The 27,267-nt window shown below is 38.7% G+C and overlaps 1 protein-coding gene across 1 annotated transcript; it reads left to right on the plus strand.

The window, feature by feature from the left end:
• Window positions 1-26,184, plus strand: TM9SF2 (transmembrane 9 superfamily member 2). The gene is made up of 17 exons (XM_042867497.1): window positions 1-135; window positions 2,437-2,504; window positions 3,931-4,024; window positions 4,798-4,925; window positions 9,355-9,484; window positions 10,945-11,069; window positions 11,721-11,832; window positions 13,482-13,561; window positions 13,656-13,764; window positions 13,888-14,020; window positions 14,259-14,378; window positions 16,554-16,611; window positions 17,258-17,417; window positions 18,975-19,126; window positions 20,172-20,283; window positions 20,914-21,085; window positions 24,775-26,184. The coding sequence occupies exons 1-17, from the start codon at window positions 1-3 to the stop codon at window positions 24,840-24,842; spliced, it is 1,956 nt and encodes a 651-aa protein (XP_042723431.1). The 3' UTR covers window positions 24,843-26,184.
• Window positions 26,185-27,267: the final 1,083 nt, after the last annotated feature.

Raw genomic sequence — 27,267 nt, forward strand, 5'->3', positions numbered from 1 at the left:
ATGGCCCTGCGGCCGCTCCTCGTGGTCGCCGCTCTGGCGGTCACCGCGCCGCCTCACCCCGCCGCCGGCTTCTACCTGCCGGGCCTGGCGCCCGTCAACTTCTGCGAGCCCTCCAAGGAGAAGCCCGAGTGCAAGGTGAGCCCGCCGGGGCGGCCTGGGGCCGGGCGGCCGCGTTGAGGCGGGGAGGCCTCGGCGCCTCCCGCGCCCCTGGGTCCCGCCTCACTGCGCGGCCCGAGCCTGCCGGGCGTCCCGCTGCTCTTTTTCTCTTCTCTTGCTACCTGGCTGCCGCCCTGAGGAGTTTGAGCTCGCTGCGGCTCGAAGCGTGACGGCTGACGGTAACGCGTTAGTAGATGGTGCGACTGCCGGCTCCTCTCCCGAGTTGCTGTCATCTTACAGACGGGAGCGGCCCGCCCATCTCCTGGCCCTTGTACGTGCTGCACCGAGCGAGCCTTTCCAGCTGGTCGTTTGTCAGGGGTTAGCAGCTGCTGGTTGCAGGTCGCAGGCAGGTGACCGGCCAGGGTGAGTGTGCGGTGACAGCTGTGTCTTCCGGGCTGTCACGAGTCCACAGCACAGAGCTTCCCTGTCCCAAGCACCCTGATCCTAAACTCTCAGTGATGCTTTAAGTTACTTTCAGTACCTACAAACAGGAGGGCAATCAACTCTTTGAAAGGGTAGATAGCAGCGGGACAAGGGCAAATGGTTTGAAGTTGAGGGAGGGAAGATTTAGGTTGGATGTCAGGGGGAAGTTCTTTACATACTGGCTTACTGGTGAGAAAACTGGTGAAGTTTTCTCACATAACCGAGTGGCATATTTGTGAGGATGCTTGTTGATAGGGGTGTGTTCTTAAGGCAGTTTTTGCTCCTTTGGGTGAGCTTTAGAAGCTGTTTGCTGCTGTTGTGACAGAAATGGTAGCAGCTGTACTTTTCTCATCTTTCTCAAGTGTGTTGTTTAATTCTGACTGGTCAGATCTTCTTCTAAACAGGTAACCATGGATTCCTTCAGTCTTCTTTCCACACTGCTTCTGTCATAGCACCAGAATGCTCTGTGGATGTTGTTTTATGGGATCATAGAAGTAGTGTTTGAAAGCAACCTCAGGAGATCACAAATTTATTTAAGAAGCAAGACTGCTGCCAGCACAAGACCTGATCAGCTCTGCCCTTGTTTAAGCAAACCTTGAAAACTTCCAGGGACAGCACATCTACCACCTGCTACAGTGCTATGCTGCCCTCCTGAAGAAATACTTTTCTTCACCTACAGGCTAAAGTTTTCAAGCTGCACTCTGTAGTTCTTCAGAGCATCCCTGAAAAACACTGCTGTTTTTAAATTATTCCTAGTTTATGCTAGGGTCATGTTAGAAGATTTTTAAGCAAAGCAGGTTGCCTGCTGTCCTTTCGTTATACCTGAGATGCTTATGGAGTGATCCTGCTCAGGCATCATTGCTTTATTTCTTTTTCCCCCCCTCATGCAGTGTCCACAAAATGTTTGAATCCTTATCCTGAAAATGCATAACTTTATAAATGTGTAATTAGACAGTTAATATAAATCTGTCACTAGTGGCTAGCTGAACATTTTAGGATAACCTCATCAGCTGTATTATTCTGAAAATCTGTTTCTGAGTTAAGCCATTTCTTGTTATTCCTCTACCTTGTGCTAGCCAGGTTATGTACAAAGTGAGATAGAGGCATGTAGTAGGTCTGAATGGTTCTTTCAGTTGAATTGTCCCCATTTAGTGTAGTGTGTAGTGAGGAGGAGACAGTGCATAATCAGATAATTGCCACAGCATAATATTTGTGTAAGTGGGTACAATTAAGCTCCCTTGTACAACGTTAATTTTTCATGTGTTCTAGCTGAGTTCTGACAGTTGCCACTGTTGATTTAGTAATACTGAGTTCTCCCCCATGTGAGATTTTTAGATTTTGTTTAAATCCCCACAGCTGAGTTTTTGATTGCTTCAGAAATGAAGTTGTGGACCAGTACACAGGTACTGATCTGATCTGTGCTTTTCACCGTATCCTTGTGAGACTTCTTGTGCAGAAGTTCTGATGATGGCTAAGATCACTCCAGCTGCTGCATTAAACTAAAACTGGCAACTGTTTTATAACAGTTTTATAACTGTGTTATTCTTGTATCTGATTTCTTGCTATCTTGTAGTCTGCATGCTTATGTTAGCCTTCTAGTGGTTTTGTCATGTGGGCTCTGTTCTCCCCATGCTCAGATAGCATTTAATTCATGGTCCTGGCAGATATCATTCGTTATGTGAGAATGTGCATTTCAAGATATAGAGTTGCATAATTCTTATCTGCCCAGTGTGAGACTTTCACTTACTTTATTGACACAAGAGCCTACGTGTGTGTGTGTGTGTGTGTGTGTGTGTGTATACAAAATATATATGAGCACAGATGAAATACAATCAGTGACTCTCTTGATTCTTTCAGTCTGGAATCGAGCTGTTTGTGAACAGGCTTGACTCTGTAGAGTCTGTCCTTCCCTACGAATATACTGCGTAAGTATCTTGCATGTCTGTGTCGTTCTGCTTTTCACTTCTTTCGACAAGATGAATTGCATTTAAGTGTTATTAGTGCCTTGATTTAGCTGTTTCCAAACAAGGAATGTCCACTTATTTTTCCATTTTAGGTTTTATTTTTTCCATTTTCGTTTTTTTGTTTCCATTTTTTAATTAAACAATATGCGAATCTCGAATGAATTTCCAAGAAATGGGTTTTTCGTTCCCTATTTCTTGGTTTTCTTTGCAGATTCTCTCATGTCCCTCCCTGTCTATATATTGTAATTTTATAGGGCAAAGTATTACTGCTGTCTTTAGTAGCCTATAGCCAGATGAGTTAAAGTGGTAACGAGGTGTGAACTTTCCATCAATTATCTTAATGAGGTGTTAAATGCTTTCTCGGTTTTCATCGTGGGAATACACAAAATATGTCTGTGATCTGTGCAAGTATGTAAAGTTGTTGCTTGGAAAAATACTTTGCTATTTCATATCGAAGAGATCAAGCACTAGTTGTATCCACTTCTTAATGCATATAAGCACGGGACACTTGAAGTTAGGAGGTATCCGGAAGGTGTGCTATTAAAAGATTCAGTGACTGAAAGTATTGTAACTTTTTTATTCAGTGGCATTTGATGTGAAACAGCTCTTTGATGCTTTTGTTTTATTATTTTCTCCAAGAATTCGATTTGCATGCTTTTTTTTTCTTTTTTTTTTTTTTTTTTTTTTTTTTTGTGGACTGTCATGACATGATGTGAAGCCTTAATTCCTGCTTAAAATTCCTGCACAAATAGGAAATCTGCAACTACTAAAGGAAACGTTTATTCTCCTCTAGTTAATATAAACTGAGTTCTGAATAGCCAATCGAGAGGCTTGACTTCAGGGCTTTTCTTGTTCCTTCTGATACCAGAAGAATTGAGAAACTGTCTAAGAGTCAAGGTGGAGAGTTAGAAAGTAGGTGTCCCTTAACAATAGCGCTGGGTGTGGGGGGGATGCTCTCCTCCAGTCCCGCATGTCTTGCATGAAAAAGGTCCTCAGCTTCTGTGCATTCAGAGGCCTTTCCTGAAGGCCTCCCCTACATATTCCATAAGATACAAAGTCTCAGGTGCCTCCTTTATCTATTCAGTACAAAGAAGCAGACCCTTCCCACTGTCTGAACAAAGGTTATCTGTTAAGGGATTAATCAAGCTGCAACTTGTATCACTTCCCCCAAACCGGGCTGTGATTTTCATACTTGACAGATTCAAGTAAGAAACTATATATATATATATATATATATATATATATATATATATATATATATACTATACTAACTATATATATATAGTTCCTTTACTTGTGATGATGGTTTTGATTTGAGGTACTCTGTTGGGTCTGACGTGCGCATCTACTAAACTTTGTTAATTTTGCTATCTTTTCTATAACTCAGGTTTGATTTCTGTCAAGCGGAAGGGAAGAAACGTCCATCTGAAAACCTTGGCCAAGTGTTGTTTGGAGAGAGGATAGAACCGTCTCCTTACAGGGTTTGTTCTGTGAAAAGGGCTTTTATTAATACTTATAATCCAGTGTAACCAAAAGAGGTCAGAATCCTGAGGATCCTTTCATTAGGGCGTTTTAGGATTTCATTATCTGAAATTCCACGTAATAGAAATCTGTCAATTTAACCTAAGTTTGCATAGGATCATAGAATTGCTCAGGTTAGAAGAGACCTTAAATATCATTAAGTCCAACCACAACCTAACCATACTATCCTAACTCTTAACAACCCACTGCTAAATCATGTCCCTGAGCAGCACATCCAAACGGTTTTTTAACGCATCCGGCCTGTGCCAGTGCTTAACAACTCTTTCTGTAAAGAAATGTTTCCTGATATCCAACCTAACCTTACCCTGGCACAACTTGAGGCCATTTTCCCTTGTCCTGTCATCTGTCACCAGTGAGAAGAGACCAACCCCGCTTGTAAACCTTGTGGCCTGAAATGCTGCGGAGTTTTTCTTCTGTCTTTGGAACCTTGTTTCTCAGCTGAAATTCCTCTCTTGTTAGAGGAAATTGAGTACTCTTACTCTTGAAAACCGGGTCCAAAAATTGGGATCTTACAATGTGCTCTAAGATCACGAAGGGATTTTATAGTACGTGCCAATATGAAAAGCTCCTCTGTAATGTCAATGTATATAGTTTTGAAAATTCTTTTTATTAGCATACACAGTAATAAGTGTATGGGGGAAAACTTGTTAAACTCTGGAATTGCAGCAACATGCTTTTACTAATTTTTTTCACATGTATTTTGTTTTTGTAGTTCACATTCAACAAGAAGGAGACATGTAAAGCTGTTTGTACAAAAACGTATGATACCAAGAAGGCAGAGGATAAGCAGAAATTAGATTTTTTGAAAAAAAGTATGCTACTGAATTATCAGCATCATTGGTAAGTTGACATCATTCATGGATTGGTTAGTCTAATATATTGCTGATAATTAATCATAGAATCATAGAATTCTGGCCTGGGTTGATAAGGACCACAATGATCATCCAGTTTCAACCCCCCCTGCTGTGTGCAGGGTCACCAACCACCAGACCAGGCTGCCCAGAGCCACATCCAGCCTGGCCTCGAATGCCTTCAGGGATGGGGCATCCACAGCCTCCTTGGGCAGCCTGTTCCAGTGCATCACCACCCTCTGTGTGAAAAGCTTCCTCCTAATATCTAACTTAAACCTAAATTAATGTAGTTGGTCATTTTGTATTTGCATGTTAATACAGATTCAACATGAGGCTTTTGCACTAAATCCATTACTGTCCTGTTTTTGCAAAAGTTATTTTTGTATGTTGCCTTAATGTCTTCATTTATTTATTTTTACTTAAGAGCACTCACCAGGAATGAGTGCTTACTCCATGGAAACAAGTATGTTTCCAAACATAGCATGTGATTATTTTTTTTTTTCTGCTGTCTGCTCACTGTAAAGTACTGCTATTTCTTTGCACCTGTAAGCATAGAAATTGGTTGGAGGTAAGAATTGAAACTTTCAGTCTACTTTTAGGTCATCTTTACTCTCTTCAAAAGCCTTTGCACTCTTTGTAATGTTGTACCCAAGAGATGGGATCAGTAGTTCTGAGTGTGCAAAGTTTCTTTTTTGTATAGGATATGGAAATGAAAGGTGGCCAGTGAAAATGAGCTCATTAACTTGAGGAACACCTACACAGTGAATCTTTTTCTGTTCTCTGAGACCCTCTGTAACAGATACAAAAAATAAAACTGAAAAAAAAAAATAATAATCTAAATTATCTTGGAATGTGCTGGGGCTCTGTTCCAGCTTGGATGTTGAGGTTCTCTTCTGATGGCCCATAAGGGTGAGGCCATATGGGATGTAGATGCTGAAGTCATGCTGTTTTTTTTACTTAGGACTTAGGACGTGCTCTGCACCAAAATCCAGGAGCTGGGAAATGTTTATCTGCAGGGTCTGTGTAGATGTTGTAGGTGGCATACATGGATATTTGTCTGTAGTGCTTTTATGTTGGTGTTCTGTGCTAACAGCAGCCTTTAGGTGCAAGCGTAGAAGGAACAACATTGGCATTAAGTTGTCTGAGCTTTCACTTTGGCATGTCTTTGGAATAAGCATAATTAATATTGCCCAGATGATTCCAATTACATACTGCCTGCTTCACTGAAACAAAAACTGGTTTTCATCTAATTAAATTAAACGATTCTGAACATATTAGTAAAAAAAGGAGGTGAAATGTTGAATGTTGCCATTGTCATTTAGGTGTTTTTCCTCTAATACCACATTTTGTTTGTTCAGTTTCAATGCAGCCATCCACAGTGAATAGGCAGTGAGTGCTTTTTTTGCTGTTCTTGGAAGCTGATGCTGTCCTGTCTAGGGGTAGACTGTCTCACTGAGCTGCATCTTCTTGGAAATCTCTGGAAAATCAGTGAGGTTGCAAGCTGATAAACTAGATGAGAGGTTCACAGGCAGCAGCTGCACGTTTATATAAGTGAATAGGGGAGTAAATAAAGGAGCTCTGAAAAATGCAGCTGTTTTTGCAGGGATTTGTAGTGTATCTGTTTAATGCTGCAATAAGTAGGTCTTCAAAGATACTTCATTTAGTTATATTTCTTTTAAATCTTGCATGTGTTTATAAAATTTGCATTGCTTTGAATTTCACTGGTGTGTGTTGGTGTGGCATAATGCTTAACCTTTAAAGTCTGTCAGTGTTTTGGTGCGTGCATGAAAAATGAAATGAAAAATTTCCCAAAGCTGTGATGCTATCACAAAACAAACACTTTTCTCTGCTTACATCAGTTCACAAATGTACTTAGCATATTTAAGAATGTTTTTTAGTCTGTACCCCAAACTTGATAGAGATGTTGCAATTCAATTGTTCAATTTTCAGTGGGAAAACTTTCCTTTGGAGTGCTCTGTATTCTTATATTTCTAACTACTTTAATAGCAAAAAATGAAACAATTGGAGCATTAGTTCTACTGCTGTAAAGCTTTGCCACCAGTGGCATGAAGTATCCATGTTTATGTCTGCTACAGTAACAGCAGTCCCTCATCAACCACAGATCCACAGAGTGGAAGTGGCTGCATTTTGTGATTCAGAAGTGTAATATAGGATTCAGATACGTGGCAATCAGCAAGGTGTAGCATAAGGGAGGGTTTGATAGAGGTTTATTATCAGGCTTCAATGTGTCATAACATTTCAGGGGAACACAGATGGTGCAAAGTACTTTTAAGGCTTTCAAGGCTACTTAATAAGATTAGTAATTGACACACTGAATTGGACTCAACAGCAACGCTGATATCCTGTCTCACCATGTTCATCACCAGATGTTCTTGGAAGACATGTAAGAATATTTGTATAGCTTATTTGCTCCTCGTGTATAATCTCTTCAAGTCATTTCAAATGTGAAGATTAACACTGAAAAATGATTTGCTTCTTAAGTTATCAATTTGTTCCAGCATCGCAGCTTGAAGGCAGCTTTGTATGCCTCTGCTGCAGAAGATGCAGGGGAAAACCTTTATCCCAACCAAAGTAATTTGCAGTAGGTTGATCTGTTACCTGTTTTTGTGCTTTACGAAATGGAGGTGCTAACAAAACCAACCTCTTGCACATGTTATGGAGCTAGAATTTCAAATGAGAACCAACTGTAATGACTTGCACCTGGAATAGCTGCAAATCTGCAGCTTAATTGTGCCCTGTACAGCATGGCTAGGCAAGTCAGATTTGGTTGTTGCTACTGCCGTTCATAGCTCTGCTGGAGACTGAGAGCTTACAAGTTGTGGTTTGCAAAGGGGCTTTTTTAAAACTTTCTTCCATTGTGTCAATATGAGTCAATATTGCTAACCCAGCTCTGTATGGTAGCTAATGGTGGGGATGATGCAGACCTCGTTATTGTTTTATCAGCAAAGGCACCACGTGTCACTTAGCAGTTCTTTATTGTTGACTGAAGTCCTAGTTGTGTGTGAAGTACCTAATGAGACCTTAGCAGGTATCTGTTAACCTTAACAGCTTAGTGACTGTAATCCTGGAGTGCTTAATTGTAACGAATATTCAGCAGCTTGATAAGTGCTACAAAAGCCTGTCTTGTTGAGTTGGTGAGATGTCTTCTTTTGGTTTGGCAGTGCTCAAGAGCTGGCTGTTGTCTCGTGTCTTCACGTGTGTCATTTACTAATTGAACTGTACAAATGTATCTGGGAGCAATTAACGATGCTTTAAGGGTGGCTGCTCAATTTTAAATCTTCTTTGAATAAATTGCTTTTGGGATTTATCTTCCAGATAGTTAAAACACTTTGTGACATGAAAATGTACATTCTTAATGCTTTTCTTGCACAAAAAGAAAATTGAGCATGATGAGTATCTCTCAATTTAAAAGTATGTCTTTAGTGGATTTTGTTTGTTTTTTTGATAGATAGATACAGACAGATATAGATGCACTATTTGCAGCATGTTGGATAGTATCTTTATCATGTTACTTTGTGTAAAGCTTTTGCTGTAGTCCCATGCAACTTTCTTGTCTCTAAATGGGAGAGAGAAGGTTTGTGGGATTTCAGTGATAAGGAGCTGGCTGGATGGCCCCATCCAAAGGCTGGCAGTTGATGGCTCAATGTCCAGGCAGACATTAGTGACATGCAGTGCCCTTCAAGGGTCCCTGCTGGGCCTGTTTAATATTTTTATTGGTTATATGGATAGTGGGATTGAGTTTACCCTCAGAGACTTTGCAGGTGATACCAAGCTGTGTGGTGCAGTCAGTGTTTTGGACTGAAAGGATGACATCCAGGAGGAGCTTGGCAGGCTTGAAAGGTGGGCCTGTATAAAAACCTCACGCAGCTGAACAAGGCCAAGTGCAAGGTCTCACACCTGAGGTGGGGCCATCCTAAAAATGGGCAAGGGCTGGTTGGTGAGTGGATACAGAGCAGCATGGAAAGAACTTGGAGATGCTTCAAGCAGTGTCGAGAAACATTATTAGTATTATTAGGAGCAGTATTTCTGAAGAGCAGTTAGAAAGTTGGAGGATTAATAATGTTTATGTAGTGTGTGAGCAGTTTTTTATTTTGTGTTTTTGTCTCGGAGAAACTGGAAATGATGTAGTTCATTTCAGCTGCTTTCCTGGATGACTTGGGCTGTTTTTAAAGAAAAAATAATGAAACAGTTCATTCCTGTGCCTTCAGAGTGAAAGAGCTTTGTGATTTGATCTGTGTTTGTAGGGGCACTTTAGAAACTGGCTCAGTAAATAGAATGCTTTGGTGGTCACCGAGTGGGCCGTGTATTTCCAACACCTACTTATGGATTTGTCTATTTTTATTTGCATGATGCTGTATATTTTGAAAGGTGATGAAGTGTCAGTATATAATTCACAGGATTGTGGACAACATGCCTGTGACCTGGTGCTACGATGTTGAAGATGGCCAGAGGTTCTGCAATCCAGGCTTTCCCATTGGCTGCTACATTACAGAAGATGGCCGTCCAAAAGATGCCTGTGTTATTAATGTACGTTTGAGTTGGATTTTTTTTTATAATATCCTCTTTTTACTTTTCTAAAGGCTTATAATGTCTGTGTCCTGTTTCTATGGTGAGTCCTCACTATCTTTGTTCCCCTAAAACTGAATGTTTTGATACATGTGCAGGTACTACAATCTCTAATCTCACCTCAGCTTGTCTAAGAACTGCCTCCTCTGTGATGTATGTAGTAATACAGAAAGGCTCAAAAAGAGAAGAATGTGGATAGTGTGTAGAATACATGGAATGCAGGAGAAAAACATTGTCCTTCATTTTCTGTGATGTCTATACTTTGAAGAACTTGGATTTTACTTTGCTGTGAGATAGAAGTGTTTCACGGAAACAGGTTTTTGCAGGCATATTTTTTTCTTTGCATGGGAACTACTAGCTCTTGAAGGAGTGCTTCTCTTAAAATGATGTGGACTGGTGGAAAAAGGCAATATATAAGAATACTGAGTGAAGCTTCTCTTCCATGTCAGATGGGTCCTTTTGGGTTAACTAGTAGAATTCCAGATAAATGCACTGTTAGTGTTATGCAGATAAGAATGCATTAAGAAATGTAGAATGTCTTCAGGTTATCCCAGACCTTTTCCACAGAGAGGTGATGACTAAGAAGCAGGTCTTTTGTTTTACTTACCAGCTTCTAATGTTGTTTCTTTTCCTGCATAGTGAATTGATTTCAGAGACTCCATATAACTGGATGGTTGAAGTAGATTTGTGATCAAATATGTAATCTGGCAACATTTCTTAATCTTGTTTAAATATTTGTTTTTAATATAAGGGTAATAACTTTTGAAGGAGTAATTGAAAGACTGTAGAAGAACACCTTAGAAAAATAAAACCCAGGCTTCTCATTAGGGCCCTCTGTAGAAAGGGCTGGGGACAGAACACCCTGAAGAAGGACTAACAAAGCTGCAGTAGGCATAAAGCTTTTAACAACTTGTTTAATGGACTGATCTTCAAACTGAAACATCCCTTCACCTGAGATGTCTGTTCAACATATTGAATGTTGTTTACAGTGAATCTTTGGTTTCAAACATGGAAGTGCTTCTGTCAGAGACAGCAATGATTTGCGTTGGCTTAAAAGGTTTGGTTTAATCTATGAAAAACATACACTGTGTTTTAAAAGAGCTAATTGTTTATTAAACGCATCTGGTTATGAAAGTTGTCACATAGCTGTCAATTCAGTTTGCTGCTTAAGTTGAGTAACATGGAAACGTTGTCAGTTCCTCTATCATCTCAGGTGAAGTTCTGCTCTCAACCTGTAGTTCTGAGCTTTTTTTCTAATGCAATAAAGCAGTTCACTGTCTTTGTATTCCCAGAATTGTGCGTGCATCTTTGGGAGAACTTTTTGACAGGAAAACTATGCAGTATAAAATTAAATTTTGTAAGGCTTTCAGGTGTCTTTATCTTCTTGATTTTTTTAACTTTTTTTTTTTTAATCATTTTAGTCAGAATTTCATGAAAAAGATACTTTTTATATCTTCAATCACGTTGACATAAAGATATATTACCATGTTGTGGAGAATGAAGCTCTGGGAGCAAGACTTGTTGCTGCTAAACTTGAACCAAAAAGGTCAGTATTCAGAAATAAGTTGTTGTTGAGCAGTGATCCATCCCAGCACTCTTGCTTTGGTTTGGAGAAATGTTTTCAGATATATGATGTGTACATTAGCTTTCCTCTTGATTGATGGAGGATTGATGCAATCTTACTCTGTAAGTTCTGTAGATCTTTGTGCACTATTTCCTACGTGTGCCAAAAAAGATAAAATGAAATTTGAAAGTAATATGTGTTAAGGGAAGCAACCCCAGTAGAGAATGTTCCGTATCATCATCAGTGCCAAAGGCAGGAGTAATTAGAGTGCAAATTCTGATGAATTCAGCAATCTGAATGCAGTGATAGCACAAATATAGCTATCAGTTGTTCAGGTATCTGTGTGGCCTTTCTACAGCTGGTTTGATTATTACTGATGCTGCGTTTTAGAGAGTGTGTTCTTCTGTAGATATGTTTTAGGAAATATACTTCTGTGCCAACAGTTTGTGTGTCCTGATGTCCTCAGTTTGTGACACGCTCCTTGGGAGCTCTAAAAGTGGAGGCATTAAGAAGTATTATAACGTTTAAGGGAAGAGTCGGGGATGAAATTGATGCTTGTGTAAGATAAGCAAATGATATCTTAATGGTGGTGTTAGTGATGCAGCTTTCATTCTGTGTTTTTTCTTCCTGCAGTTACAAGCATACTCATCCAGACAACCCTGATTGCTCAGGAGTGCCTATGGATATAAGCAATAAGGCTAATGGAGAAGTCAAAATTGCTTATACGTACTCAATAACTTTTCAGGTGAGTGCTAAGGTTTTTTTTATGTTAGTTACTTCTTAAGATCAAATCTTTTGTGTTAATAATCAGAATTATAAAGATAGCTAAAATTATTTCAGAGCAGTACGTTTGTGGTTTAAAAACTTAATTTAAACTGAAATGTGACTTGGGACCTAAATGCATGCCTTAGAATTTTGCATACCTCCCCACGCACCCTGAAAAATGCTTATGCAGCTTTTAAGAGAATCACACTTTCTATGTCTGTCTAGACTGTCTGGCAGATTTTTTCTCACTCTAAGTTCCAACTCTGAGAAACTGTGCATTTTGGCAAATTAGTGCTGTAAGCAGTCCTAGAGGAAAAGCTTTATGTTTTTTCCCAAGGTGGTCTTCTCATATACATCTGTAGGAAACTTAAGAAGCTGGTATTCTTCACCCCTCTATTCTCTAAAGGCACAGAAACACTTCATTGGGCAAAGGCAGGGACCAGTGGTGCTTAAATGTGTCTTATTAGGATGAACAAGCATGATGTACCTTTTAAAATGGAATTTCCTTAAAAAATAATAATGATAAAATGTCCAAGTATTAGTCCAAGACCTGTATTGCTTCTCTTATACAAGTGGCATGCCCAGCTGCATGTGTGTTTTACTGTCTTGTGCATAATGTTATGTGACATGGTGGTATTCCTCTGAAATTCAGGTTAGTGGATCAGATCAGCTCAGGAAGACAGGAATTGAGGGAGTATAAGTGGAAGAAAAATGTGATTCTGTCCTAGAATTATTGATAAGGATGAGAAACTTGTTGCTTGCCTTGAGATATGGTTTTACTGCCTCTGTGAACTAGATACTTGATCTTGGCTTCTGCGTACTGTAATTCATTGCTTTGGGGTTCTTTTAATCTTCACAAACAGCTTTACTACAAAGTGCTGTTGCTTAACTTACTGAAATAACATCCTGTGACAAAAACACGTGGCCGTTTGTATTCATTGATTGTGGCATTGATGGTTTGTTTAATAGTAACCTTCAGGTGATTAGCACTGTTTATTCTTGTTTCCATGTTTACTGTGAAACGTAAAATGAAGACATGTTGTATTAGAAGTGTTTCTGATACATGAATATTTAGTCTGAATAAGTGTCATCAGTTGAAAAACAGCAAGGAAAAAATTTCCTTCTGTTAACAACGTAAGTCTGTAGCGTTGTCTTCCCCACCTGTCTTGCAGCTTTAGCTGACAGTAATTGGATTGGTAGTTGGTGCATGAAGCTGTGTGAAAGCAGGACGTAACTTGGGCAGTTGTGTTCAAAAAGGAGACCTTCAGGCTGAAGGCTGTTCACGTAGCACAGCTTTGTCTCTGAGTATGGAGTGTGTTGACTTGCATACACTAAAAAAATTTGTGCTCTCAATTAGTTCATTAGTTATCTGAATTCATGGGAATTAACAGAAAACTTCATGCTCTGAGAAGGCATGGGTCTTAATATTATTCAGAAAATGTTTTATTCTAGAGTCTATGGTCAACTCTTAAGTCTGTTTTTAAGTTGTTATTCTGTAAATATTACATTTAAGCCATTCCAAATTAAGTTTCAATTCATCCTGAGATTTAAGATAGCTTTGCACGAATATAAACTCTTGAATTTAAGTTGGACTCTGGTTGTGTCTGAAACCGATGTTTCTTCTTTCAGGAAGAAAAAAATATAAGATGGGCATCAAGATGGGATTATATTTTGGAATCCATGCCTCACACTCATATTCAGTGGTTTAGGTGAGAAGAAAGTTTGTCTTCAAGCATACAGTACCCAAATATTTTAACATTGAGATGTGGACGATGACTCGCTGCTGTTTTTCAATCATTGCAGCATTATGAACTCCTTGGTGATCGTCCTTTTTCTGTCGGGAATGGTTGCTATGATTATGTTGAGGACGCTGCATAAAGACATTGCAAGATACAATCAGATGGATTCCACTGTAAGTCTGAAATGTACCTCCTCAAGTGTATTTATAATGTAATTTCTTTCTACGAGGAGTTATTTTGTTACAGGCTACGCAAGTGTGATTTACTGTATGAAAATAGCTGGATTTCCTTTACAGGAAGATGCGCAGGAGGAATTTGGCTGGAAGCTGGTTCATGGTGATATCTTCAGGCCCCCGAGAAAAGGAATGCTGTTGTCTGTTTTCCTAGGCTCTGGCACGCAGATCTTAATCATGACTTTTGTTACCCTGTGTAAGTAATAAAGTGGGAAGGAGTTGGTTCTGTAGAAACCATCTTTTCAGTGCTAATTGCGTGTAAAAAGAGCAGTACGGTTTTGTCTACAAATGTCTTAAAGTCTTAAGATTAGAAACAGCTGAGCTGATACAGTAGACATACAAGTTTTTATCTTAAAGTTTAGGTACAGTAAGTGGTGTACTGGCTTTAAGTCCAGTGTGTAATTAAGTTCTTAAATTGTGCATCTCCTTCATAGTTTTCGCTTGCCTGGGATTTTTGTCACCTGCTAACCGGGGAGCCCTAATGACCTGTGCTGTAGTTTTGTGGGTACTGCTTGGGACTCCAGCAGGTTATGTTGCTGCCAGATTCTACAAATGTAAGTAAAAGTTATTTAAAATGACAGGGCTTAAGTTCATTAAAGTAAATTATCGTCATAGAACTGACTTTTATTTTATGGAATGGTTTGTAGTTTCCCTCAGGGCAAGATGGAGAAATGTATTTATCTTAACAGAAAATAAGTATGGAATACTGACACGGTTAAACTGATTTTGATGTGATCGTGCTTAGAGACCCTGAATTGCTTTTGCTGCCATGTGCTTATGGAGTTACGGGGGAAATTATTTTTTACTAATGCTAATTCCTTCTGATGATTTTGTACTTATGTTTTCCTATGGCTGGAGGAATGCAGACCCTTAACTTGATTTTAGCTTTAGCTGTTGACATTGTTTGATAACTTTTTTTTTTCCCAATAATGAACTTCTGTTCTTGCCTGAGATTTTTGTCACTGCTTCTTAGCTAGTTCAATTTTTGGGAGAATAGTGCTTTTCAGACTGGATGTGGGGTGAATTAGCAGTATTCTGTGGCTGCAGCATCCCAGTGATATTTGGACGCCAGGCAGTAGTTGGTTTACTGTTTCCTCCCCTTACCCTAACTAGATATCCTTTCAGGGCCTGTCCACTGACCAGAGCTAGTCTGCACCTGTACCTTCTGGTTTATTTTATGTCCAAGTGTGCCATCCACTATTCTAATACCTTATGTCAATTACCTTACATGAGGTACAAGATTGTTTATGACTGAGTAAGCTCGTTTGTTTTTTTGGACTGTTTGGACTATTATAATTCTGAAGACACAGTGCTAGAGAATTCATTTCTGATCTTGAACCTGAAAGTTAGTGTTGGAGTTCTTCGCTTTCTTCTGACTATTTTATAATTTTCCTGGGGGCACCAACTGGATGAAGAGCCTTCGTTTTGAAGGGAGCTTTCCCACAGTGGCAGTGATGGCATTTTTGAACTTCTCTTCAAACCAATTTTGTTTAAATAGAAGGAGACTTAAATGCTACTACATTCAACAGTGCTTTGGGGCTTCTTTATATCATGCTGGATGTTTTGTATTTTTAAAGATAATTTGAAGTTTTTGATGGCAAACCGAATTCCGTAGTTTTAGTGGAGGTGGTAAGAATTATATTTCCTATTATATTTGTCATGAGTTCAGTTGATATTTGACAATTTAACTAAATATTTAAGACAGTCAATGATGACTCCAGAGATATTCTTGTTGCAACGAATGGTAGAGCGTGTCAACATGAATGTTTTTCCTTGCAGTGTGCCAGCAAAGCACTGAGAGACTTAAACAGCAAAATACAACTGAAACAGTTATCCAATTCTAAAAGGTTTTTTTAATGCTGCATTTAAAAAGTGAAGCATGAGTTGAAAAGAACTGATTAATATTAATTACCTATGCTGTGTTCTATCAAGAATTTTTTGAAGGAACAGAAAAGTAATTAAAATCATTCCAACCATAATCACTGCTGAGTCTTAAAACTAAAAAACACATAAATAAATGTGTCATGAGGGCACTGCTCAGCTGGAATTCCAGTGGGATATTTTCATTTGGAAGTTCTCTGACTAGAATTTTTATCAGTGTAGTACAAACTCTTAAGGATTTTTTTTTATTTTTTTTTTAAATAAAGCTATCCTAGGTCTTTTGGTATCACCAGTGCTTAATGCCATTAAGATTTACAGGAAGGAGTGATGTTCTTTTGAGCATTAGTCCTAACTTGTAAAACTCTTAGACAAGAGTTATTTCAAGAAAGCAGCTTAGCTCTCATTTTTCGTATTTATATAAATATTACATTCTAATATTTATATATTTATATATGCTAATATATATAATATATAATATTATTTTCTAATGAAACTGTTCAAAGGCTAGAGAACTTGAGGTTGTTGATCATAACAGGTTTAAACTGTTTTTTAAAGACTTAAAAGTACTTCAAATCTTCTTCCTTAGATAAAGTGGTCAGAGGCCAGGTTTATTTACTTGAATGTTTTTCTTGTGCATCTGAGAGTTTTCTTTGCTCTGAATCTTTGTGATCAAGCAATACGATGAAGGAATTTGTTATTACTAAAGATTTATTTTACTGTTCGAAATTTGAGCATGATAGGACATTATTTGAGTATTTGCAAGCTAAGTGTAACAGCTAAATGGACTGGAAAATTAATAGTTGTGAGCTTAATGCACGTTTTGATGACTGTCAAATGTTTTAATATAGCATTTGGAGGTGAGAAATGGAAAACAAATGTCCTGCTGACATCATTCCTTTGTCCTGGGTGAGTTGAGAATATAGCCATGATTAAAAGAATTAAATTGCTTCTCTGACATGCATAGCTAATATTCTGGCTTCAGCTGTATAAGTAAATCTTATTACGGTGTCCCTTTGTTCCAGAAGCTGTAAAAGCATGGAGGTGCATTTGACAAAGATAGCTGTGTCAGTGGCATGTCATACTTGGTTCTTTTTTATCCAAGTTCCGTGTTTACTTTTGCCACATGAAAAAACTGATTTAAGAAAGAGCAAAATCGTGCTGTTAAGTTTCAGATGTAGTTCTTCCTTGCTTTCTTTTCCTCTCTGTGCTGTCTTTCTGACCGCGCTATAGTTGGTCCTACATGGTGTCATACACTGTATAACCGCTGCGTTAAATTCTTCTACTTTAATCACAGCAAGCAGTCTTACCCTGGAGTGTAGTTAAGACAAGCATATATTTGAAATTGCTTAGTTGGGATGTCAGCTCCTGCTGAAGTTCAATCCCACTGGATTACGAAAGAATCGCTAAGCTTGACCTCTTCATTTGGATATTTTTTGTGTCACTTGATTGTAGGAGATTTGCACTAAAATCCTTATACGGTTCTATTGTTTTGTGAAGACCTTTAAATATTAAGAAGTATTTCTGTGCCCTGAGTGTGTGATGTATTTTTCAGAATCGTGTTTGCGGATTTTTTTATCATGAATCTCATTCTCTGGGGAGAAGGCTCTTCTGCAGCTATTCCGTTTGGTACTTTGGTTGCTATTTTGGCACTCTGGTTTTGCATATCTGTTCCACTGACGTTTATTGGTGCCTATTTTGGCTTTAAGAAAAATGTAAGTATTTCTTGATATACAGTGTTGTGTTTGTTTTTGGTTTTTTTTATATATATATATACGGCTATGACTGAGGTAGCACCTAATCTAGTTCACCTTGTCAACTCCAGTCCTGTTCTCTTTCTTTAAAACTGCATTGTGTACCTGATCTTGAAATTCCAAGACGTGGATATTAAGTTGTTGAGTTGCAGTGATATTTCTGAGCACTGATCAGGCTTATCACTGTATTGGATTGAACGATTGTTCAAGGTAATGCAGAGATCCGGGCATTCTTTATGTTCATTACTATTTCTCTCATTACAGAAAATTCTGTTGGCCCAACCAAGTATAAAGGAAAGCAGTTTATGCGTTTGTGGGTATTTTGTTTGGTTTTCCCCTGTGCATTTTGGTGCTGTTCTCTGTCTACAGAGTCTGAGACGAGAAGGGTGTCATCTTCCGATGAAGTTGCGAGTTCTTGTGAAATCCCTTCACTGAAGTCTTCTGTAAATGATTATTGCTGCTTGGCAGACACTAACTGAATTAACTGAGATTTCCTCCTAAACTGTTTTCTTACTTACATGAGGGTTCTTTGTGACATGAGTGACCAAACCCTAAGCAGTGAAATCAGTGGTTTTCTTTTGCTTGAAAAGTGGCTTACTGTGCCCCACAAGCTTAAAGACCTGTAAGTTTGGCTAATGTTTTTTCCCATGTATAGGCAACCTTCATTTCAGCTCTCTGCAGAGCTGATGGAATGCCTTCAGAAAAATGTTTAATTATACTGGAAAGCTTTATAGGTCAATTGTAGTTACCTTATTTTACTTAACTGAAAGTCAGTGGATTTTTTTTTCCTGCTAACCAGATGGAAGTTCAAACAAAAAAACCTTGTAAGTAAAAAAAAAAACCTGTACAGAGACAGTTCCTTGAGAGAACAAAAAAAAAAAGGGAGGGTTCTGACAAGGTAGTGTGAATGGTGTCACAAATATGTTAAAGCAGGAAAGCAAGTACTGAGCTGAAATTGTCGATTTCCTTGAGGTGATCTGTAAGAAAGGGGAAAGATGGCAAAGTATGCATTCATCTGCCTTAATTTTTTTCTTTCCACCATGCTGATTTGTGCATGTAGCTTAATTAGACTTGAATTCAAGATTGAAGTAAATCAAAATTGCCAAATTGAATCCTCTCACTCTGTAAGTGTACCCTAATGTGATTCTTGAAGTAAATCCTGAAAAACAAGATGCAGAGATTTCTAGAAGGAGAAACCAAGAGTGCAGCACCACCACTTCCAAGCCAAACACTGAGAAATATGTTCCAGCTACACAACAGATCATAGACAGTCATGAAAGAGGAGGCTCAAAATATGTGTTGCAGTATTTTAAGTAAGAGCTCTCTTTCAGCTGTTTTGCCTTGCAGATTTTGTTAGCTGAACTGGTAGAAAGCGCACATGTAATGGTAGATGAGCCTGTGCATATTCAGAATGTGTGAATAGACTTCTGCCAGCTCTCCTGTCAAAGAGAAAGCAAAATAAGTAGTGGTGTAGTTTGACTTGTTACTTACCTAGCAATGTCTTTGTTTTGTTTGAAGGCTATTGAACACCCTGTTCGCACAAATCAAATTCCTCGTCAGATTCCTGAGCAGTCGTTCTATACAAAGCCATTACCTGGAATTATCATGGGAGGGATTCTGCCTTTTGGGTGCATCTTTATCCAGTTGTTCTTCATTCTGAACAGTATTTGGTATGTTAACTGCAACCTAAATTTTACCTTCTGTGTCATAATAGGTTGTAGTTTTTAATGTGAAAGTTTATTCAAGTTGCATTGACTGATTGAGGATTACAGAATTACCAGAATACTGGCTCATTAAAGATGTAAACGTTAACATCTTTTTAACATTTTGTGGGTTAGAAGATACTCAGTGCTTGTGTCGCTTGCTGAGGTGTATGGAGAAGGTACTGTGATAAGCATAGCAATTTACAGCTGGCTCATGATATTCAGACAGATATTCAGACTACTCGGCCTTCTTGTGGAAGCTGCTCTAAAGTTGACATACATGCACGTAACTTGAAATTAGTAAGCATGTCGTAAGGAAGCATGTGATCTGAGGGTGTTTGTTTTGGTTCAGGCTTTTTATTGTTGGGGTAGAAAGCAAGACTACAAATTGTTCCCCAAAATTGTTCTCCTTTCAAAGGCATCACGGAGTAATTCTGTTCAATATCAAAAGTAATGCAGCTACTCCAGTTCAAGTGAATTTTGATGTGAGTTCATAGCACGCTGACAGACTAATCTACTGTAAGGATTTTGTCTTCCTCCTGGCACAGTTTAGTTACTGGGGATCTTTAAACTGTTTCTGAACCTTGAATAGGTGCTTCTGCCCAGCATACACAGCTGAAGCATTTGACATTTCTTATTATTTTGCAGCTCTGCCCCTTTGATTGAAATGTGAGGTGAAATCCAAGTTCTGCTGAATTCAGTGGAAGAGGTCATGTTGACTTTACTGGAACTGTAATTTCACTCATTATGTGTAGTCAGTTTCTTCCCTAAAATCCCAAACAGCAGCAGCATTGGGGCTCACTTTCTCGCTGTTTTCAGACTGAGCTGTCGAAGCTCTTATTCTTGATGTAGAAAGCAAATTGGTTAATTGTATGGGCACGGAATTAATAGTGCCTCAGTGAGAAAGGAACTACCTTAAGGTGAAGGTGATATTACTGTGTACGAAGGAATAGTACCAGTACAATATCCATTTTAGTTTTTCTGGTTATTTTTTGAAAACTCTCTTCATTAGGTCTCACCAGATGTATTACATGTTTGGCTTCCTGTTTCTGGTTTTCATTATTTTGGTTATCACGTGTTCTGAGGCCACCATATTGCTCTGTTACTTCCATCTATGTGCAGAGGTAAGAAATACTCATCAGTATTCATACTTAGTACTGCTTTAAGGATGCTTCAAGAAATGTTAAAGACTTCTATAATTGGAAATAAGCATTAACAGAATTTGACATAAACATTTAAATACGGTATTAAATATCCTTAAATCGAGACTTTAAGAAGTGAAGCTGCTTCTGGCACAGCTTGTAAAGAAATAAATAATAAATCAAACCCTGCACTGAGTGCCACTGAGTCAGATACATCACCTTCAGAGTCTCACCTCCTGGTTTCTGAAGATTTATCCACTGACTTTGCTTAATGAGAGTGCATTCCTTCATCTGCCCAACCTGGGCGGATAATTAAGGGAAGTAATTAAGAACCTCCATGGTTTACAATAGTAGATTGGGCTTATTTGTGTTGTTTGGGTTTTTTTGCCTACTTGATAGAGATCCTTCTAATCTCTAGTTCTGAATAATGTAGTTAAAGCACTGTTGATTTTTATAGTTTTTGCTGTAGATCAAAACTATGAAAGCTTACTTTGAGATAAAGTGATGGTAGAAGAAAGATGGCCAGTAGCTTTGCTTTCAGTATCAGAATCAGATCATTAGAGGTATGTGCAATTGTACTCATACGTCTTTCTTTTTGCCCCCCACTTCTAGGACTATCACTGGCAGTGGCGTTCATTTCTCACTAGTGGTTTTACTGCAGTTTATTTCCTAATATATGCAATACATTATTTTTTTTCTAAACTGCAAATCACAGGAACAGCTAGCACCATTTTATATTTTGGTTATACCATGATTATGGTTTTGATCTTCTTCCTTTTCACAGGTAAGTACCTGAACTTTGATTTCAAATGTTGAGTTTACCTTCAGCTCTCCTTAGGAGAAGCCTTGGCAAGCTTTATCTTGATACAAGATTACAAATTTAATATGCAACTGTGATTTTTTTTCCCTTGATTTGATTCCTTCTGGAACTTTGTAACTCTTTTCCTGTTGCACTGAAGAAATGGCAGAGGAAGGGCAGAGAGACATTTTTTTTTTATGCAGTGTTATTAGAGTTTTGTCATCTTTATTATGAGTTTCTGGGCAAGCGTGTGTCTTAAGTGCTGCACTGCTCTTTGCTCATTAGTGAGATGGGGTGACAATCTTCCCTCTTCATCATCTTCAATACTAGAAAGGAATTTCCAGTCAGATATGCTTGTCCCTTATTTAGGATGGAGGACACAGGAACTCTGCTTTCAAATGTTCATGAAAAAAGTTACCATGTGGCAATTCCTCGAAATACTTAAAATATTTAATTCTGTTCCAGCATTCCCTACAGAGTAGTATATTTTTTTAAGCTATTTTGAACTGATCAATGCTTAAAATGATTAAAATGGTTCCATGCTTATGAAGAAAACCTAATGATTTCTAAAGCTTTGATGCAGCTTTATGCACACAACTTTGCAGGCTATATTTTGCAGCCTCCTAGAGCACAAATGGTTTGCCATCAGAGCTTTTAATAGAGATACCATTATAAGTAGAATTTTCAGTTCCACTGAACACAGAGAAGAAAAAATGTTTAACTGGAGAAGATGGGTGGCATTTGTGAATGTTTATTCTTAAAGTGAACATCACACACTCGTTTCAAAGAGCTTGCTGCTTCAAAGCAGTTTGTAGTCCACAACTGAATGTAGATAAGGAACAGGAACAAAAGCCTCCAAGGAGTTTCTTGGGTCACCGATGGTTGGAAAGAGAGAACGTGATATTACAAAAAAAACCTTTTAAAAAGCTCTGTCCCAAGAGTGTTGGGCTTGCATCCGTGTCTTTTAAATAGCCAATTTAACTTCTTTTGGCCTTGCTAGAATGTTTTGGAGGTTGCATATCGTCTTTTATCTGTATTTTGTGTGCTGATTAGCAAGCTGTTCTGAAGACACAGATCAGATTCTGTTTTCCTTCCTCGCTCTCTCTTACTTGTTGCTCTGACTTTCTCTTAACCTTTTATTTCTGATCTGGGTTTACTAATAGTCTCATTGAGGTACAGAGCTTAAGAATACATGATTGTTTGACTAGGAACAAGTGCACAATGCTGATGCTCCTGGCCTGCATCAGAAATTGTGTAGCCAGCAGGACTTAGGGAAGCGATTGTCCTCTTGTGTGCAGCACTGCTGAGATCACACACTGAGTTGCTTGAGGGTATGCAGAGAAGAGTAGTAAAACTGATGAAGGGACTGGAGAACAAGAGTTGTGAGGGGTGGCTGAGAGAATTTGGGTCTGGAGAACAGGAGGCCGAGGGAAGACCTCATCCTTCTCTGCAGGTACTTGAAAGGACTGCACAGAGGAGAGTGTTGGTCTCTTTTCTCAGGCAACGAGTGATAGGGCATGAGGAAATGACTTCTAGTTGTGCCAGGGGAGAATTAGGTTGGATGTTCGGAAGAGTTCCTTCATGGAAAGAGCGACAGACATTGGAAGTGGCTGCCCAGGGAAGTGGTGGAGCCCTGGGGGCACTGAAGAGATGTGGCAATGGGGTCGAAGCTTAGTGATGGGTCTTGGTTTGTCAAGTTGATAGTTAGACTTACTGATTCTTTTCCAACCTAATGATTCTGTGATTTCACTTATATCAATGTTTAAACATTGTGATGTATGCTTAAAGTCTCATAGACTTACACAAGGCCTCACTTTTTCATGATCTTTAATTTAGTTCCATTACCTTTTCTAATAGATATTCGGTATGTTTGCCTTTAATTGTGAACAGTTCTGGCCAAAGCCAGAATTGCATTTACATAGAAAACAAAGGGGGCCATATTTTCTGTGCTGAGACTTCTGTTTTAGCTGCTTTTCTGTACCTTCCACATATGATTCCCATCTTTCACTCACCCTTGTTCTCTCAAGCCAGTCATGTCACATGATGCCTTTAAAGGTGTGCAGTGCAACTCTTTTCCTTTGCTCACACATTCGCTTTCAGTTGACGGCCACCAACTGGCTGTGTAGTGCCTGCCAGTGAATTTGGGAAATGCTTTTCAGGATGTGTTCGCAGGGACACAAAGAATAAGTGATTTAGTCTTAGACCTCTTTAGATGCTTTCTGTAGTAGTTATCTGTCTGTAACTGGGACAGTGGAGATGCAAGTCATGCTCTGTAATTCCGTTTGTGTGTAGAAGTTAGGGGAGAATATAAGCAAAATAAACCGTAGGATTAGAACTTTGAAGCATCATGTGCTTAATGGTTTTTTTTACTTCCCACAAGAGTAAGGGTAAATTACCCCATAATTTAAGGGAGCAGTCGTATTTCTGAGCATATAATATAATTCTGTCTGTTTAGCTTGGCACGCTAATTTGTGTTCCAAGGCAACATTTCCAGTTCTCTGAGATGCATTGAAGCACTCTGAGATAAGGGTTTATAGAAACGTGTTAAAGGGGTACTGAGTTCTCCAGATTTTTAAATGTAAAACCATACTGGCAATTTAGCAAAAACTGCTCCTAAAGGCAACTGACTTCTTGTGTCAGGATGATAAAGAAGCTAAAAAGAGAAAATCATAATTGTTGTATCAAAACTATTCTGCTGTTGCTTACTCATCTGTTAAAAATTGTCAGGATCAGGAAGGGTTCTGATGGTGCCCTGCTGCTATGTCAGTGTAGCACATGCTTCAGGCACTTGCTTCCATACTGCATTCCAGGTCATTGATCAGACTCAGCAGGCAAAATACCGGGACCTACATGACAAATCTTTGATTCGCAGCTGGGACTGCAACTACGTATCACAGTCAATGAGTCAGTTAAACATCAGTAGTTTAGCAAGCGTGAAGAAAAAAAAATTACTGGGATGTCATTCATGGTTCTTTACGAGCTCGTGTACTGAATGAGTTAGTATGCAGCTTCTGTTGTGCCTCTTAGCAGATCTTAAACAAAGGTGATGTTTCAAAAGATGGCTTTATAAGAGGCATGCAGGCAAAAATCTGATAATTGTCACGGTTTTTTTCCTGCCCTACTTTTTGTGGGAGGTGAAGGTTCCTGTAACAGCTGTTCTGAGCTGCTTTTAAGCGCAGTATCGTTCTGACTGAAGCTGTGCTTTAAAGCAAAGCAGTTTTAACAGAAATATTCTTTTGCATGCAAAGTAGTCGATATGTTTAGGCTTTGCCAATCTGTCTGTTGGAACTTCATAAAGAGATTCTCCTTTCTTAAGGGAAACAGTCCCTGTCCTTAAATTTCAGCTCAGGTTTGTTCATGCCTTTTGACTGCCTAATGTATTTCAGAAGCATTTATTTCTATGGTACATAGCACGTTTTTGGTAGGAAACAAGAAAAACGAGTGGTAGGAAGAGAAATGATGTGACTTAAAATGAGTTCTGCATGACATCTTTCTGATTGTGGAAATTGGGTACGTACAGATCAGTTGATGCCTGTAAAGGCCGGGTTCCATCTCTAACTTGATCTGATCTGATGGGTCACTGAAGAGTACGCATAGCACATTGCATACGTAGATTGAAATTAACGTCTGCTGTGTAACTTTTCCTAATATGTAACCTTCCTTTTATTTTTTAGGGACAATTGGATTCTTTGCATGCTTTTGGTTTGTAACCAAAATCTACAGTGTGGTGAAAGTTGACTGAAAGAACCAATGTCAAGAATTAACACAGAAGAGGTTAAACCTTCACGAGCATAACTTACAGACCTGATCTCCGTGATGAACTTGAGCTTTATCAGAAGTGTTGGCTTTCTGTTCTTTGAGAATGATACTGAATATGCAGCTGCCCCAAACACTTTCTTCCACTAACACGTTTATATTGTGACTTAACAGCCTGTTTTCATGCAGATCTCAGTGAAGATCAGAGTTACAATATTTATGCATTTGTAAATACAACGATACCTTAAAATAAACGTTGAATTCTAATGGCAGAGTAGAACCGGCTGTGTTAGGCAACTTAATGATACTTCTGATTAAAGTACAATTGTAAATAGGATTTTCTAGCTTGGTAGGTGGGATGAATTATTTTTCTTTGAGGGAAATGAGAACTTTTTATTATGCTAACTTTGAAGGATGACTCTTAAGAAGTGTCGCTTTTAGTTTGGATGTGATTTTTATTTTTTACTGGTATTATGTCCACAAATATTCTGATTTCTGTGACTTCATTAGTTTCAGTGTTTTTGGCCTTTTAAACTATGTGCCTCTGAGTCCTTGAATTTATAAATTCATAATCTAATAAATATTGTAAAAATGTCTTCAGTGGGTCATTACCTGTTAAAAATTCACACAAATCCGTAAATACAATTATATGGAAGATCGCACAGAGCATTTGATGGCATTATCTGCAGTGTTCTGTCTCTTGACACTCCTTTAGATCTGCAGTGCGCGTTGTGTCACACGGCTCAAACACTGCCGTGTGGTTGTGGTGCGTGAGGATGAAATGATGCACACACTTAGCAAAGACACTGCAGCATTCAGCCAGTCCTTAGCCCAGGCTCTTGTTCAGGAATTGCTGTGGAATGGTCAGTATGTTGAGAAGGTCTTAATGCGTGAGTCAGCATCCTCTGCTGCTCTTGCTTTAGAAAGATCTTGATGAAGCATATGGCAGCTGCTGCCGACTGTACTTAGTGTACGTTAAAAGAAAAAGCCAGTTCCTATTTTTGCCTTATATTAAGAGACTACTGTCAATTTCAGGTGACTAGCATTTAATTGATATTTGCTTCTTTGAAAATGGAGTATTATATTCATATGTTGTTCAGTAATTTAGATTCAAAACACAATCTGGCTCTCGGTAAATTTTTTTTCACAAACCTGATAAAATCTTACTTCAAATTAATCTTCCTGTACCATTTGTCATTTGTAAGTTTGGGTGTTTTTGGTTTTGGTTTTGTTTTTTTTTTTTTGATTATTGATTTGCTTTTCTAAAAAGACCTTAACCTAATGATGCTTGAATACTGAACCCAATAAAAATATCTTTGGTTAAGGTATTTTGTCATTATTAACCTCCTGGAAGCTGGCACGTAAGAATATTTCAGATAACATCTGAACTATAGTGCTGCACATCCCTGCTAGATGAACCACACCTCTCATGTTCTGCATATCTCCAACCACAGCTGTGTTCAGATGCTGTGGACAGAATTGTTGTAATTGTTTTCATGCCCCTCCCTGCAAGCAGTCACTAGGAAATGCTGATTTCAGATAACTCTTCCATGTTTTATGTTCAAAACAGGAAAGGGTGAGTGGGTGTTCTTTACAAATGCCATGAGCTGCAGTGTGACTTGATTTAAATTTCTAGGAAGGGTATCAGTGAATATTCTTACTATCCTTGCTTCTGAGGTTGCATTCTATGTATATCCGTGGTTCAAATCGTCAATAGTTACACAGCTGTGAGTTTTTAGTTTGAGAAATGTGGATCGTGTTACTGCAATACAAGTGCAGTAAGTGCTCAGTAATGTCAGTGTAGTGATATGAAAACAGATCTTAAAGAGAGATTCGCAATTGCTGCATGAGAGTAAGATTAGCAGGGATGGGATGTAGCTATTATGATCTGTATGCAGGTTTGCAAGCAGTGCTTTGCTATTTTTTTCCGTCAAGTAGACAAATAGTGGTGGATTCTTACCTTTGTGGTGTTTCATTATTTTCTGGAATCTAAACCTGCAAGCAAATTTTTCCAAGCAGATTGGCCTTATAATAATGGTATCTGATGCATAATTGGGAATGGTTGAGTTTCAGTGCACAGAGATCTGGGAAGTTTATTACATCATAGCTTTAATAGCAGAGCTATTCTGAAGTCGTCTCAACCCTTGGAACTCATCTGTACCTCACATTTTGTTAGTTTTCTAGTGTAGAGTGTTCCTGTGTACAGCAGGGCATTAAAACGCTCTGCAGTGCAGCATATCTGTGATTCAGATCTCTTAGGAGACCTGGGGATTTGGTCTCTGCTTTCAGCAATGCCTCTTCTTGTCAGAGCACATCGCAACTTACGTATTTTTCTGCAGGACAAAAGATTCCTTGTGCAGAAATGATCTAATCTTCACCCAACTGCGCTGCTTCCTACAAGTTACCTCCAG

Source organism: Lagopus leucura, unplaced genomic scaffold (assembly GCF_019238085.1).
Source record: "Lagopus leucura isolate 7727_CA_CO unplaced genomic scaffold, USGS_WTPT01 Super-Scaffold_100001, whole genome shotgun sequence".
Classification (NCBI taxonomy): domain Eukaryota; kingdom Metazoa; phylum Chordata; class Aves; order Galliformes; family Phasianidae; genus Lagopus; species Lagopus leucura.

Bases quoted from the DNA above. Each gene is read 5' to 3' on its own strand.
- TM9SF2 (XM_042867497.1), top strand. From the start codon at position 1: ATGGCCCTGCGGCCGCTCCTCGTGGTCGCCGCTCTGGCGGTCACCGCG. The intron at 136-2,436 runs GTGAGCCCGCCG...TGATTCTTTCAG, and splicing joins AGGAGAAGCCCGAGTGCAAG to TCTGGAATCGAGCTGTTTGT. The intron at 21,086-24,774 runs GTAAGTACCTGA...TTTATTTTTTAG, and splicing joins GATCTTCTTCCTTTTCACAG to GGACAATTGGATTCTTTGCA.